This window comes from Leuresthes tenuis, unplaced genomic scaffold (genome assembly GCF_036924035.1).
Source record: "Leuresthes tenuis unplaced genomic scaffold, fLeuTen1.0.hap1 SCAF_19, whole genome shotgun sequence".
In the NCBI taxonomy this organism is placed as follows: Eukaryota; Metazoa; Chordata; class Actinopteri; order Atheriniformes; family Atherinopsidae; genus Leuresthes; species Leuresthes tenuis.
Window position 1 is genome coordinate 30,999,256 of NW_027325373.1, and position 17,061 is coordinate 31,016,316.

At 41.3% G+C, this 17,061-nt stretch overlaps 1 protein-coding gene across 1 annotated transcript in view; it reads left to right on the forward strand.

The window, feature by feature from the left end:
* The window catches only part of zfyve16 (zinc finger, FYVE domain containing 16), a 34,351-nt gene that overhangs the window by 12,193 nt on the left and 5,097 nt on the right, over positions 1-17,061 (forward strand). The window contains exons 5-17 of the mRNA XM_072372236.1: positions 8,724-8,900; positions 8,978-9,108; positions 9,187-9,403; positions 10,119-10,241; positions 10,362-10,517; positions 10,593-10,817; positions 11,230-11,312; positions 12,410-12,514; positions 13,405-13,555; positions 15,081-15,161; positions 15,251-15,413; positions 16,243-16,348; positions 16,434-16,610. Of these exons, the coding sequence (XP_072228337.1) occupies positions 8,724-8,900; positions 8,978-9,108; positions 9,187-9,403; positions 10,119-10,241; positions 10,362-10,517; positions 10,593-10,817; positions 11,230-11,312; positions 12,410-12,514; positions 13,405-13,555; positions 15,081-15,161; positions 15,251-15,413; positions 16,243-16,348; positions 16,434-16,610 (1,895 nt within the window). The remainder of the gene's footprint in view (positions 1-8,723; positions 8,901-8,977; positions 9,109-9,186; positions 9,404-10,118; positions 10,242-10,361; positions 10,518-10,592; positions 10,818-11,229; positions 11,313-12,409; positions 12,515-13,404; positions 13,556-15,080; positions 15,162-15,250; positions 15,414-16,242; positions 16,349-16,433; positions 16,611-17,061) is intronic.

Below are 17,061 nucleotides of genomic sequence, written 5' to 3' on the forward strand. Positions count from 1 at the left end.
GCAACAGTTTCTCATTTAGGTCGCTCCGTCTAGCTCCAACTGGATTTTTTTTTATCAGCCACCAAACACAGAAACGTCTGCACCTGGGTCATTGGACCCAGGTCTTGGCTTGCGTGTAGACATTTAACTCGCTGATGATCACAGACATGATACAACAGCACGGTCATTGTTGCCGGGTTTTTAAAAATGGAGTCGGTTCTTGTGAAGGACTCATCCAGTGACATCACTCCCTGACCAATCAGTGGCCTTCCGTCTGCAGCCTGACTCGGCTCGAGTAGGTGCTAAAAGCATACCTGATACCAGGTGTTGCGACCTCTTGGAAAAGCCTAAAAAGTAAGTAGAGTCAAGCTGAGTAGGTACGAGAGAAAAATGTCCAAAAGGTAATAGTAAATTACCTTTTAACTCCTGAGTTTTATTGATTTTTCATCAACTGAATCAGTCACGTAAATGAATGTAAATAAAACATATTTTTATCATTTTTGTGTGTAAAAATAAATAAGTAAAACGCCTGTCGTGCATACGGTGGGTTTTGAAACATACCAAGCTTATTATCGGTCCACAAAGGCAGCACGCACCTCCTTCTCGGACGGATCTCTGGTCAGCGCTTTCACTGTGAATTCACTAATTGGTGGATTCAACTGTTTATCGTTCTCTGAACTAATGAGTATCCACGATATTCACCACTCTATCAAGATAGAATTTTAGAAATTGATTCTGCATTTATTTGGCTATGTTACGCTGCTTCTATACCAATCTGCAATCTTTTTTCAAAACTAAATTTCTATATTTTCAGCTTCAAGGCAAAAATGTTTTCTTGCCGCTGTGTCCAATATAAATGATTCTTCATTCAACTGATATCTGAGATTATTCTGCACATTTTGATATGTTATAATCAAATGTCGCATTTATGTGACAGGCTCCTATGGGTTAAATTTAATTTGGCAGATGTTTGCTCTTTGGCTCCCCCTACAGGTGTTGGATGTAACTGCCATACACATTCAATTCAATTTTATTTATATAGCGCCAGATTACAACAATTGTCATCTCAAGGCACTTAAGTAATATAGTCCAATTCAAGCCAATTGGAATTCAATTCATTGTAATCATGATCCAATTAATTCTTATAGAGCCAATTCAAAAAATTTATATCCTAGCTAAGGAAACCAACAGATTGCACCGAAACGTGTCTTCAGTCCAATCTCCCGTCCTGAGCGTGCCTGAGGCGACTGTGGAAAGGAACGACTCCCTTTTAACAGGAAGAAACCTCTGGCAGAACCAGACTCAGGAAGGGTGGCCATCCGCCTCGACCAGCTGGGGTTTGAGAAGACAGAAAAGAGGGAAAAGAGGGGGGAAAAACACCATAACGCCATTCAAAGGATATCTGTTGGAACAGGGAAACATAGGTTAATAATCACAATAATGTCACATGTACATAAAATCAATTGTGAAATTAATCAGGGGGAAAAAGAGAGCAAAGTGAGGAAAGGTGTGACAGATGAGGTCCCCCAGCAGTCTAAGCCTATAGCAGCTTAACTATGGGATGTTTCAGGATTACCTGAGCCATCCCTAACTATAAGCTTTATCGAAAAGAAAAGTTTTAAGCCTAATCTTAAAAGTGGAAAGGGTGTCTGCTTCCCGGACATTTACTGGCAGCTTATTCCACAAGAGAGGGGCCTGATAACTGAAGGCTCTACCTCCCATTCTACTTTTAGAAACTCTGGGAACAACAAGTAAACCTGCAGTTTGGGAGCGAAGTGCTCTGTTAGGAAAATACCTTACAATTAAATCTTTAAGATATGATGGAGCTCGGTCATTAAGAGCTTTATATGTGAGGAGAAGAATCTTAAATTCTATTCTGAATTTAACAGGGAGCCAATGAAGAGAAGCTAAAACTGGAGAAACATGATCTCTCCTGTTAGTTCTCATCAGAACTCTGGCTGCAGCATTTTGGATCAGCTGGAGGCTTTTCAGAGAATATGTGGGACAGCCCAATAATAAGGAATTACAGTAGTCCAATCTTGAAGTAACAAATGCATGGACTAGTTTCTCTGCATCAGCCTGAGACAGGATGTTCCTGATTTTAACAATATTACGAAGGTGAAAGAAGGCAGTCCTAGAAACCTGTTTTATATGTGCGTCAAATGATAAATTCTGGTCAAAAATAACTCCAAGGTTCCTCACTGTAGAACTAGAAGCCAAGGAAATACCACCTAGAGTAACTATATAACTAGACAATTTCTCCCTGAAGCGCTCAGGTCCAAAGAGAACAACTTCAGTTTTGTCTGAATTTAAAAGCAGACAGTTCTGAGTCATCCAGGTCTTTATGTCTTTAAGACAGGCTTGTAGTCTGACCAACCTGTAGGTTTCATCTGGTTTCATAGATAAGTACAGCTGAGTATCATCAGCATAACAATGGAAATTTATGCCATGCTGTCTGATAATGTTACCTAATGGAAGCATGTATAAAGTAAAAAGAATCGGTCCAAGCACAGAACCCTGAGGAACTCCATGACTTACTCCAACGTGTGAGGAAGATTCTTCATTTACAAGAACAAACTGGAATCTATCAGATAAATATGACTTAAACCAGCCTAATGCAGTTCCTTTAATCCCAATAACATGTTCAAGTCTCTGTAACAGAATGCTGTGATCGATCGTATCAAATGCAGCACTGAGATCCAATAGGACAAGCACAGAAACAAGTCCGCTATCAGAGGCTAAGAGGAGATCATTGGTAACTTTCACCAGTGCTGTTTCTGTGCTATGATGCACTCTGAATCCTGACTGAAACTCTTCAAACAGATTATTTCTATGTAAATGATCACAAAGTTTAGCTGCAACTATTTTTTCAAGAACTTTGGACAAAAAAGGGAGATTGGATATAGGTCGATAATTAGCCAACACTTCTGAATCAAGAGTAGGTTTTTTAAGTAAAGGTTTAATTACAGCAACCTTAAAAGTCTGAGGTACATATCCTATCAACAAAGACCGATTGATCAAATCCAAAATGGAAGTGTCAATTAAGGGGAAAACCTCCTTGAACAGTCTGGTTGGGATTGGGTCTAACATACAAGTTGATGGTTTAGAAGAGACTATTGCTGTTGTTAGCTCAGAAAGATCAACTGGACAGAAGCTGTCTAAATACAATTCAGGTTCCAAAGATACTTCTAAAGCTGCTCTACTTGATGATACATCAGTGATAATAGTGGGAAGAATTCCATTAATCTTCTCTCTGATAGAAACAATTTTATTGATGAAGAATCTCATGAAATCATCACTACTGAGAGTTAAAGGAATACATGGCTCAACAGAGCTCGGACACTTTGTCAGCCACATGATTTTGTTGTCATGTTAAAGAGGCCACAAGATGTCATGTGACTGTCAAGTAAACCATTGTGGTGCAGGTCGGGAAACCAAAGTCGTGAACTGCGGTATCTCAGGTTTTCCAGGGCAGTTTCAGGTCATTGTACTCAATCAAAGCAGATAGTTTCAAGGTTCAAACTTCTCTATTGCTGCTTTAATGCTTACTTTTTACAGAATGAAGAACGTTGCCTCACATTGCCAACACAACACGTAATAGTTGTTTCCTTATAATTTGTTTTGACCAATGACGTGAAGAAATAGCAGCATTGAAGTTACTCTAGTTACTATTTTAATGAATTAATAAAAACCTAATTTTTGTAGCATTTATCATCATTTAAACCCTCATTCCTTGGGTCACTTTAGAATCACCAATCAGTTTAACGTGTATAATTTTTGCCTGGAGAACCTGGATCAAACCCCCCCCAGGATTCACACCAGGACCCTTTCTGCTGTGAGGCATCAAATAAAATAAAATCCAACTTGATATGTTAGTGCTTGACCTTCAACGTATCAACGTTTTGTGTTTCTAGTTTGTTTGGTTTCCACAACAGACCAAAACAAACCTCTATGAGCTGGTTGGTTTTGAGTTTTTTGTCATTTCTATCTCTGATATAGACTGAATTCTCAGTTTAATGTTGCAGTTGATGAATATTTAAGCCATAAAGATAAAAAAAAGATATCCCTAAAGTAGCTTGGGGGATTCCTTCTGAGCATCTGTTAAAGATTCAAGCTTTTCGTAGGATAATGAACTGTCTCTGAGGATAAAATGATACAAAACCAGGTGTTCCTGTGGCATCTTTGATGTTCAGAGGTGCGTTTTTATATTTAAGGACTGCAGCACAGACGGTAGGAGGTGATGGATTGGGAGGACGTGGAAGAGGGAGGAGAGTTATAGCAGGACACTGGCTTTTGTCCTTGATTTTGTGTGTGTTTCTGAATGTGTGTGTGTGTGTGTGTGGCCTTACGCAGTGAGCATGTGATGCTCAGACGCTGTATAAATTAAAAACAAAGCGGTGATCCACTTTTGTGGCTTGCTGGAGCGCAGTGTGTTGTGACCTCCTCCCTGCGGCTAACAGCCTTTTCCTGCTAACTCCTCAGAAAAGCTGAGGGATAAACTTGTGATCATGTGGATTGATTGAGTTTTAGCAGAGGATAACGACGACGATGATGATGATGAGGTAAGATTAGGCTGTTTGTAACTTTGTGCAGATGAATGCTGCTTTCAAAAATTGGTCATTTTGTTTTTCTTTTTTTTTTTTGCTCATTATTGGAGTAATCAGCCTCAAACAGCTGATTACTTTTTATTGCAGTGTCATTGTTTCATGCACCAACTCTGCTTTGGTGTTTATCACGTTATTTCTGTTAAAAGGAGTCTGAGTTATTGCTGTTGTTGTTGTCAGAACACACCTGATCGATAGAGCTCTATGATGCTCGATCAATATAATGTAGACAAGTGCTGCTTCAGCATTTCCTGTAGGTGCAATCAGGAGGCACTGAGAAAACCTCTTAGTCATAAAGAGATTTCCTGTAAAACTGCTTGTGTTTGTCCTTCTTTCATCTGTGCAGGAAAAATGAAATGATGGAAGGCAGCAGTTTCTGTAGCTGCTTCTGTCGCAGATTAAACATGCAGCTATGTTAACATGTAGTTTCAACACATGAGAAAAGCCAACATAAACGAATCAATTGATCCTTGCGAAGGGTGATGACATCTTTATGTTCCTGATATCTCACTATATCTGCTGATCAATGGAAAGTGGGATTAACTGGATGAACCGAGCCAGTAAAGTGTAACATCAGAGCAGAATTATGCATTCAGAGCTGCAAGTTGGATAAAAATACTCGTCCTCTCCCAACCAAAGAGCACAAGTTTGACTTCAGAACAACTTCACTTTGTCCAGCTCTGAAATAAACTATCCAAGTTTCAAGTTGTCACAGTTAAATGTTGGTCTGATGTTACTCGTATGCACCCAGGAGCAGTGTTGGTCATCTTACTTGTACAGTAATGTTTGGTTGTATTATTTGGTTGTTACAAATTCTCCCAAAAAGTAATTGAGTTAGTAACTCAGTTAGCTCATTGTAAGAGTAATTAGTTATTCAGCAAAGTAACTGTGACGTTATTTTTCATGTTCTATACGCTATTACGTTCTATGACAGCTTTAACGACAAATATATTTATATTAACTGATTGAAGAATAAAAACACTTTTTACTGTATTTTAGAACATTTGGTATTTATTTGAACTCAATAGATTGCAGCCTGCCATATGACATGCATAGAAATAAAAATATATTGAAAATAAAATTCAAGTGCAAAATTAAGAAACATGTGTATACTTGGGTAAAATGAAACAAAGGAAAATCTGGCCAATAAGTAGTGCAAATCTCTGTAACTGTATTTTAGGCTTACTGCACAATAAACAGAACACTATATTTATGTTTGGGGTTGGGTTAGCAGCAGCAAGTGCCATGTTAGCATGTGTAGATGTGAGGTGCTTCATTAGATTTGAGTTCCTTGAGGCAGACGTGGATAAAGTATTTTTTCCTGGGCATAGCTGCATGTTACATAAACATTCTTGCCTTTAATTTAAATGAGTGAGAAGTAGTGCCGGTACTTCCAGTTTGAGGACGCAATCTTTGAATTTTCCTGGCTCGTCGCCATTGTCGCTGTCATGTTGTGTTTGGCAGTCAGAGCTTGCTGTAAGACAGCGTGAGCAGGGCATGATCCGCCCACCCAGCCAATCATCATCGCATTTGCAACGGCGTCATCATCCCCACCCCGGCTCTCTCCAGGCAGCTGATGTGTGGCCAAAACCTGACACCTTGCGCTTAATTCAACCAAATTGTAGTAACGCACCACTTCACATTCTCAGTAATGGCAACGGTGTTGCAACGATGGGAAAAGTAATTAGATTACTCGTTACTGAAAAAAATAATGCCGTTATTACCAACACAGTCCAGGAGTGTGTCATAGTTTACAAACTAGGTGTAAAGGATAACCCGAACCTTTGACTCATGCAGTGATGGGATCAGGTGGCTCTACTCACCGAGGTCGTGTCCTCTGTATTTTTTATTTTTTTTTGCTTAAATTTTGGGGATTTTATATTTGAAGAGCCAAGAGTAGCGCGACTGTTTAATAAAACAGTGGCTCAGTTTGGGTATATGTGCTGCGCGTCATCAACAACATGCACTGTTGCTATGGTAACTACCACGCGCAAGTCGGACGTTGATATTGTTACTGCTACCGTTAGTGAGTCAGTCAGTCCCACCAGTCACTGGAAGAGGAGCACATCAAGCTAAAAATGTAGGTGGAGAGCAGTTTAAGTGGTAGATGACTGTGAGAAAAAAATGCAATGTAATGTGGAGATATTTTTATTGCAGCCCAGCATACTACTCAGATAGCAAGGAAACATGAATCAAAGTTTAATTTTGGTTAACTCCGTCAGTACCGGTCGTCAATGAATTTCCACCGGTTGAGTCAACTTTAATTTTGCGATTGAAATGTCAGCGACGTCTTCGATTGAAAACGAAACGTTTATTCAGTGTTGATTTCTCAATGTTGGATGCTGAACCTGTTCTACATTTCTGCCAAAGCACAACGCAGCAACACTGCACAGAGCAGATCGTGCAGGACAGGAAGTCGTGCGCAGAAACGAAATAAAACATCTGGTTAATTTTCAAAATAATAATAAATCATTTTCTATGGTAACTTGCGCTTACTTCATGAGTCACCATAATGGTCCTTCAAAAAGCCTCAGAATGCCCCATTTTTACCTCAAATTTCAAAGGCTCTGCACCGCCCTCAAGGTTTTTTTTTTAAAGATTTCTGACACATCTGAAAACATGATGTTGAAATGGCTTATTGTTTTAATTTCTATCAGTTTAGTATTTGACTGTGTTTATATTCTTCACTAAAGGGAAGACAGGATAGGGAGGAAAAGGCTGAGCAAAACCAAGCTCATCTTTGGGCCAAGCAGCAAGAAGAGGAGCAGTGAAGAGTGAGATAGAGGGAGAGCAGGTACTATAAAAGGAAGAGACTATGCCAGACCTGTATACGTTGCATGATAATTGAAGTATTGTGTAAGATTATAATAGAAATGTGTTCAAAAGCTGGTTTTCCTTAACAACAGTGAACAGATTAGGCACTACCATCAGCATGATGGTGTAATAGGGCTTGGGTATCTATTTTAAATACTGAAGGAAATATAAAGCATTTGTATATATTATCCTTATGTCCCAGGACAGTTCATTCCTTTTTTTTCCTAACCCATGACTTGTTGAAATTCATTCTTCAGTTTAACAATGTAACTCATTTGCAAATCATTTAGGATGAGGCTGATGTTCTCTGATAACAAACAAAACAAATAAGCCTAAAAGTCATTATGATGTTGTTTTGCTCCTTAAGACTCTGAAAATGTCCAGATTTAAATAAAGGAATTAAAAAAAATTCCAGGGGAGCATGCCCCCGAACTCGCCTAAAAGCTCTGACTCATGACCTCAATATTTTATGGGCCATGCGTACGGCCCTGGCTCTACTGATTTCAGCCCATTTATCCAGTTTGAAGGAAGCATAACTCCTGAACTTTCTGTCCTGATGGTGGTGGTGGATCACTTAATACTGATAAATGTGAACAAAACTCACTTTTAGGGACATTTCCTCTCACTTCTATGGAGATGACATTCTGTTGGATATCTATTTTAAGCCCAGAGATGTTTCTAAGCTACAGATCTTTCACAGGTGCTCAGACTTGTTCTTGCATGTGCCCTGACAGATTTGTGTCTAAGGTCATGGAAACTGTGGGTCCCCATTCTTCTTTAGTTAAATCTTATATCAGGAACTTTGGGGTAACTTCCCCCTTAGCTTTCACTGTGGATGCTCATGTCAATCCTCTGGTTTGTGTGTCTCACTTCACTTTTATCAAAAACAGCTTGTAGAAACAAAATGGAACATTTCACAGTAATTCTCAGGAAAGAGGGTTAAAAACCGTATGAAGTGCTTCATGTTTGATCAGAAACCTCAGATTCAGAGGTCCAGGTTGTCATTCATGGTTTTAAATCCTAATCAGTATCCATAGTTCATGCAGACTTTGGAGCAGAAAGGTTGGTCAAACAAATCCGTGGTCCTCGTTCTTTTTGTGTTGATGGATTCAAGCTTTATTTCTGTAGAAATTATTGTTGTGAAATGTCCCTCCTGTCTTCGGTTACCGTCTCCGGACGCTCGCAAACCAGCTCGAGAACTTTACTTTCTCGCTTTCTCTGTGCTGTCGTCACTCCCTTTTCTGTCTGACACATAGCGACACTTTGAGTGTATTTGACACGCTTCGAATTTAAATGCACACATTTCTAACAACCTCTCTCTTGTAGCTCAGGCCCTGGAGCGGATGATGAGTCCTACGGCTCCCAGCCCGAACCCCAACGTCCCGTCTGAGTACTGCAGCACCATTCCCCCTCTGCAGCAGGCCCGAGCCGCTGGCACCCTGAACTCGCCACCGCCCACCGTCATGGTGCCCGTGTCTGTTCTCAAACATCCAAATAGCGACGGTACAGTTACCCTGATGTTCTGGCTTGTTTTCCTGAGCTGATCATGTGCTTGACGTCCTTTTCCCATGTGTTTTCAGGGTGTCCTCGTGAACAGAAGCGAGTTTGGTTCGCTGACGGCATCTTACCCAACGGCGAGGTGGCAGACACAACCAAGCTGTCGGTGACGAGCCGCCGGAGCTCGCAGGACTCCGGTTCAGACCCAACAACAGTAAGATAAACACTGGAAAATAATGGTGAGTCTGTTTAAGTAGACAAAAAGTCACAAAAAGTGACTGTCTCATTTCAGCCTGGAACAGCCGGGTCAGAGGCTGGGGTCGGTGGCTCGTCCATCCCTGAGGCCCCCGGAGCCGTGGAGATGGAGCGACCTCCGGTGTCTGGACCCTGGGATTACACGCTGCTCTCTGGAATCGGCTCTGCGGTGACGAGACTTCCAAGTCTTCTGCCGGACGGTGATGACGAGCTGCCTCCTCTGCTCATCGCCACCGGGGAGGACGACGGAGGAGGTGAGGGGGTCACATTCACCTTCTAACTCAGTTTTAGCAAAAAGATAAATAGAGTTTTCTCCTCGTGATCTCCTCTGCTCTCCGGTGGATTGTTGAAAATCAACATTTCAGCCAATAGAGAGCCAGATATGATGCAGCGTCTTTCTCAGGAGGCTTCTCCCAAAAGAAAGCTCTTTCATTCTGAGCTGAAAAGTGTGCAAAGCTAATCTGAACGTACCCGAGATTCTGAAAAAATGAAATAATCACATCATGTCGCCTTTGAAGTTCTTTTGGTGGAAACTTTCAGACTTTGGTTTTGTGACCACTGGTTCAACTTCAGAACCTTCAGCAAAGTTTGCTCTTCCACCGACCGTAAAGCCATCCCAGAACGACATCAGAACCATTCTGTAAATGTCTGTTCAAGGACAGGTTGTACGTAATTTTTCCCCCACGAATCATTTCTAAACATGCCTTTAATCACGCCATTTATAAACAATGACCCGAGCAAACAGGGTTAAGCAGGATTTATAACTGCTGCTGATGATTTGGATGGATTAGATGCTACATGTGCTGTATTCCAACATGGCCGACACCATGTTTTAGTCTCTGTGACACCCCCCCTACCCGACCTCTGATTTAGGCCAACTGAGAGACTTCTGGTTTCAAACTGGTGAGGCTCAAACCACATTTCATAAAACAAATTGAGCTCTGATGATATTGACTCTTTTGTGTTCAGATGTTTTGGTGGAGGAAAGTCCAGCCACCTGCCAGATTCTGCACCTCCTGGAGGAGGGAGGACCCCGTCCTCTGACATTTGTTCTGAACGCCAACCTACTCGTCAACGTCAAGCTGGTGACATGTGAGTAGAACTGACCTTCAGTTGTTTTTGATGCCTTTGAAGTGCACGTTGTTTTGACTCTGGTCGTGCCTCCCTTGGGGGCGGAGCTTCTTAACCCTGTGCTTGTGTCGAACCTGGCAGACTCCAGCAGGCAGTGCTGGTGCTTCGGCTCCAACGGGCTTCAGGCTCTGGGACAGAGGGAGTTGGTGTTCCTGTTGGAGTGTTTGCTGGAAGAAAAAACCCTTCCAAGAGACTTCTTCACACTCTATCTCAGCGTTTACGAAGACGCTCTAAAAGGTAAAAACTTCACACGATGTTTCTGGATCTTTAAGTCAAGGGAAACGCTAACGGCAGCATCGCCGTCTGTTGCAGGGAAGTTCGTAGAGGAGCTGGATAACGTGACGTTCACGAGCAGTTTCCTTGGCAGTAAGGATCACGCTGGGATGGTCTTCTTCCCTCCCACCTGTCAGCCTCTGGATAGCCTCACGCTCCCCTCGCAGCCCTTTCTGTTCGGAGTTCTCATCCAGAAACTGGAGGTTCCCTGGGCCAAAGTGTTCCCACTCAGACTGCTTCTGCGGCTCGGAGCCGAATACGATGGTGCGTAGCTTCCTCTTCTTCGCATCCTCAGTGATGAACCAAAACCACCAACAATTACACTCAGTTAGCTGCATTTTGAAACTAAATATCTTCACTTCAGTGACTTCAGCCCTATTTAACAGACTTGAAACTCAGTTTCAGGATAGAAAAAATATGTACACTCAATTAAAAAAATAAAACCTGCCTTTCAAAGCTGCCAATGGTTTTAAATGATCTGAAGGTTAATTTACTTTTTACCTCCTACACGATCATGAATATTTTTGTGGTTTTGACTGTTGATCAAACAAAGAAATTATTAATCATAAGAAATATCTGTCTTTATCTTATTGTCTGTAAATGATTAAAAATATATGTGTAATTCAGCCAAATAGGATTATTAATTTGTACAATAAAACCCTTTTTTGTACTCCAGTGTATCCTACTACGCTGATAAGTGTCCGTTTTCGGGACTCTGTGTATCGAGAGACGGGACACACCATTATGAATTTACTGGCTGTAAGTACCACGACACAAAGAGTTTCCTACTCATCCTCCAGATCTTTGTAATATATTCTCAGAAATAAAGCCACATAACTGTTCTCCTGTGTTTCTGTGATCTTATTGAGATGTATGAGACAGGATTTGATCAAAATCCCCACCAGTATGTTACCTGTCATCAACACCTGGACATCTGCTGTGTTATTTAATGCAGTAACACAGACATGAAGCTATTCCTCCAGTCATACCATAAACACTCCAGCTCTAATACTCTATTGATCCCAGAGGAAAAGAGTTTAGCAGTGTAGCTGTAAGTTAGGAGCAGATGTAAACAATGCCGATAATGTAATGCTAACACACCGAGAGCGGTACACGGCGTTCAATGTGGCAAAAAGAGCGAGGAGCTGAAACTGAGCTGGAACTGATCTCTCTTTGTGGCTCAGTTTCCTCAGTCCAGCGTTGAACTGGACCAAGTTGTTAAAACAGTCCGATGCAAAGTTGTCGCTGCACATACACAGTTTTTAGCTAACTCTGCTGGAACGTTACTCTCAAATATAGTTTATTCAATGGGCTCTGATATCCTCTGAGGCTGCTTGTAGATGGAGGATTTATGCTCCTCAGTACAGCTGACAGCAGAACATTTCCACCAGAAGTTGTCTTCATCTGTCTCGCAGGGTGGATTTGAGTGGGCGGGGCTTAGCAGAGGAGGTGGAGTCAACTTAAGGTGTGACGTATTTGTTAAATGAAAATCTAAATGGCTCGTTAAATGAGGAACTTTCAAACAAAGAGGAACTAAAACAAAACAAAAAAATATATATATATATATATACCAGTTGTGTTTTGGGGGAGTTTTTTATACCCTAATATCTGCTCCCAGGAGCAGGAGGAAGGGATTTTTACACAATATGTCTCCTTTAAGATGATTTTAAAGAGCTCTGAAGAATTAAGTCTTTAAATCCACAACATCTTTGATTGCTGATAATAACTGAAAGCATCTGACCTGTACAAACCTTTAAAGCTGCTGATCACACGATGAAATTCCCAGCACAGTACAAGGAAACGTGAAAATAGTTTCAGATGTTCAGACTCGGCTCCTGTGAACTTTCCTCCTCCAGGACCTGAGGAACTACCAGTACAGCCTGTCGGTGGTGGAGGGCCTGAGGATCCACATGGAGATGGGCCACAGCTACATCGACATCCCCAAAAGCAGCTTCAATGAGGTGAGGAAGCTTTAAAGTTCCCACAAAACAGCAAATGAATACAGAAATGGCTCCAAAAAAACATATCATAAACAATATACTAGTAAATGCTGCAAAAAGTGTGCTGAATGTGACAATTTTTACTTTATTCTTTTGTTTTATTAATTAATTAATTAATTTTCTTTTCCTGCCATTTTTTGTTATTATTTTATTAATTTATTTATATTTTTATTCTTTTATCCCTGTATTTTTTGTCTCTTTTGTTTTTCTTTGCATTTTCCCTCCATTTATTTCCCTGAAGGTATTTATTTCTGTATTTCACTGTTTTGTTAATACAATTCGTCCCACACTTTAGCTCTTTTTCTAAATTCCTCTGTACGATATTGATCAGTAAATAAGTAAAGACACATAAAGTCTTGTTCACCTGAGCTTCCAACGTCTTTTTAGAATGTTGCCAAATATTCGATAAACTTTGACCTTTAACCTTAAGAGAAGACGAGCAGGGAGGGAAAAAAACATAAAATCCAAAAGTTTTAAATTTTTGTTTTAACATCAAACTTGAATGAAACGAAATTGTCGATCTGCCTTAGTTTGTTGTCAAAGCTCAATGAGCTTCACCTTTTTTTATCACTTGATTCTGTATTTTAAAGCACTTTCGGGTTCATTTACAGGACTTAGAAACTGCTCAACCTGAAAGACAGAGGACCAAATTCTTGGAACATTTAACCAGAATTGATCGGATGTCTAGATCCCCCTCAAACTGCATGTGGACCAATCAGTCAGAAAATAGACTGTAAAATCAATCAGTCGATCAGTCTGGGGATAATCTTAAATATCAGCAGTGTGTTTTCCTGCATGCAATAAAATGCAGCAGAACAAATGTAAAGAAGGCATTTTTCTGTCTCTTACAGATGCAGAAGGTGGTAAGCGCATCCAACGAGCATGTCATCAGTGTCGGGGCGAGTTTCAGCTCGGCAGCCGACTCGCACCTGGTGTGTTTCCAGAATGAGGACGGAAACTATCAGACACAGGCCAACAGCATGCCGGGGAAGACTCACACAGGTGAGCGAGAAGCATTTCAGTTCAGCTCGCTTTTATTTATAAAATCACAACAAATGTCATGTCAAGGCACTTCAAAGATATACAGTCCAATTAGAATCCAGTTCATTAAATTCTAAATGAGTCCAATTCATACAGAGCCAATAAAAAAAGTTGCCTAGCTAAGGAAACCAACAGATTTCACTGAAACTTCTCTTTGATCCAATCCTGGTCCTGAGCGTGCATGAAGCGACTGTGGAAACGACTCCCTTTTAACAGGAAGAAATCTCCATCAGAACCAGAACCAGGAAGAGTGGCCATCTGCCTCGACCAGCTGGGGGTTGAGAGGACAGAAAAGAGGGGACAACAAGCACCGTAACACCAGGCCAGGGATACCTGCTGAGAAAGAGAAACGCCAGTTAATGACAACAATAATGTCATATGTACATGGAGAGTAAAGGGAGCAGAGGGAGGAGAGGTGCATCATGGGAGGTTCCCCAGCAGTGTAGGCCTATAGCAGCAGAACTATGGGATGTTTCAGGATCACCTGAGCCATCCCTAACTATAAACTTTATCAAAAAGGAAAGTTTTAAGCCTAATTTTAAAGGTAGAGAGGGTGTCTGCTTCCTGAAGCCAAACTGGCAGCTGGTTCCACAGGAGGGGGGCCTGATAACTGAAGGCTCTACCTCCCATTCTACTTTTAGAAACTCTGGGAACCACAAGTAAACCTGCTGCCTGACAGCAAAGTGCTCTGTTGGGGAAATATCTTACAAAGAGATCTTTAAGATATGATGAAGCTCGGTCATTAAGAGCTTTATATGTGAGAAGAAGAATCTTAAATTCTATTCTGAATTTAACAGGTAGCCAATGAAGGGAAGCTAAAACTGGTGAAATATGATCTCTCCAAAAATAACTTCAAGTTTCCTCACTGTAGTATTAGGAGCCAAGGAAATACCATCTAGAGTAACTATATAACTAGACAATTTCTCCCTGAAGCGCTCGGCTCGGCAACAACTTCAGTTTTGTCTGAGTTTAGAAGCAGACAGTTCTGAGTCATCCAGGTCTTTATGTCTTTGAGACATGCTTGTCTTCTGACCAACCTATTGGTTTCATCTGGTTTCATAGATCAGTACAGCTGAGTATCATCAGCATAGCAATGGACATTTATGCCATGCTGTTTCATGATATTACCTAATGGAAGCATGTATAAAGTGAGATGAATCAGTTCAAGCACAGAACCCTGAGGAACTCCATAACTTACTCAGGTGTGTGAGGAAGATTCTTCGTTTGCAAGAACAAACTGAAATCTATCAGATAAATATGACTTAAGTCAGTTTAATGCAGTTCCTTTAATCCCAATAATATGTTAAAGTCTCTGTAATAGAACGCTGTGATCGATCGTATCAAATGCAGCACTGAGATCCAACAGGACATCCTCATCATCTGTTTCCTGCACCAGGCAGTGAGCTAAAAAAAAAAAAAAATCACGTCACAAATATTCAGATGAAGCGGTGCTAATTGTTCTGTCTGGTTCTGTTGATCCTTCCAGTGACAGGAGCCAGTTTTGTGGTGTTTAACGGAGCGCTGAAAGCCTCATCGGGCTTCATAGCAAAGTCCAGCATCGTCGAAGGTAAAATGACAGATGGTTTGATTTTGTTTCGTTACGTCCGAGCTTCGATTAAAGAAGAAACGTGGTGACTTGAACGTGTCGTTTGTCAGATGGGTTGATGGTTCAGATCCCTCCAGAGACCATGGACTCTCTGCGCTCCGCTCTGAGGGAGCAGACCGACTTCCACATACCCTGCGGCAAGAACGATGGCAGCGAGGTCCGAGAGAACGTCACAGTCCGCTGGGTTGATTGGGCGTCACCTGTTAACTCTGGGTAACGGCACACAACTACTCGAACGCTCGTGTGTGAAGTTTGTTTCAATCAATATGAAGCCGGTGACTCCTTTAGCCTTTTTTGACCAAAGCGGTACCAGCAGTACCAGCACCTTCATGCTGGTACTGAAGGTGGTTCTTACCCAGTTCTTTTATCCCTTTTATCTCAGAAAAACAGCCGATAAAGACCAGTTCTATCCACATTAGGGCTGAAACAATTCCTCTAATAATGCACACACAATTTCTGCTCAGTGGTCATCCTGTTTCACACGGACAGTTATTACTGTTGCACAGCCAGGGGTTTAATGGAGGAAGAACACAGACAAAGAGGAGACTAGAGAAAAATAGAGAAAATACTGTACATTACCGTATTAGCTTAGCATGATAGCACAACGTCAGTGCTACAGCATCTCAGCAAAAAATGGCGAATTCACATATCGAGTCCACTGAGTGGAACAAACACAAGGGAACATTTCACGTTAGCTTTTTAATGGAAATCAGTCGACTTGTTAGCTGAGAAGGATGCTAGCAGAGAACAGAAGGAAGCTGAGGTTTGAGCTGGGCGGTAGAGATACTTTTTCATTTCTGTCCTGTTTTTTTTCCAAAAAGAAACTTGTTTTCAATTCAATTCCTTTTATTTTCTTGTAAACAGCAGTGGTTTGGTTTAATTTGTCTTCATCTCTGGTGATTTAAAAAAAAAAAAAAAAAAAAAAGATTTCATTCACATTTTTATGGAGGAACATTTAACACATTAGCGTCAGATCTGTTTGATGTAAAATGAGTTGAAATTAGATCTTAAATCAGTGTGTGACTTTGTGGCTCTGATGCAGTAAAACCAGCGGGGTCGATGGACGACCTCTGGATGGCGTCCGCAGCGTCAGGATGCAGCAGGACGCCGAATTTGAGTCAGACGGGCGCATTATTAGGTGTACGGAGGTAAGTTTTCCGTTTTAATTAACAGACTGCGCTTGCAGCCTCACACCCATTTCGGACAGGTGACCTCAGCTGAGAATCTATGCAGGTCTTCCACCAGCTGAAGTCTCCTGACTGCAGCCTGGGGTCCGTGCTGGGGTCCTGCAGCGTCTTTCAGAAGGAAATCGCTTTGGCAACCTGCAGCGCTCTGACTCCTCACCTCGCTGTCCTCGCCTCCAGCGGCATCAACTCGCTCTGGCTTCGCATCTCCACACAGGCTGATATGGTACGAAAAACCAGTGTGGTGCCTTTTTAATAAAAATGTGGTCAGAAGAAGTTCAGAAAGTTCACTCCGTCTTCACTCCATCAGGAGAATAAACTGTTGAGATGATCCACACTTTCATCCAGCCTCATTAGATCCACAGAGCCTTTTTCTTTCTCTGTTAAACTCTAAATCAAACACTTGAGACTATCATTAAAAGTAATTTTCACCCATTTCAGTTTCACCATCTAGAAATTACAACCCTTTTTATCCACAGTCCCCCTCAATATTTGGGACAGGTGGCTTCCAGGTGTATTTCACTGCTTCATCAGTGCAGGGATAAGATACCTTGACTTGTTTCTACAGTTTTTAAATTTAATTTAAAACACCCAAATATCACCTTTTAGATTCAGGTCCAACCAGTTCAGTTCACTGAAGCTCATCGAAAACCGCAGTTTGTCCACAAAATCAAATC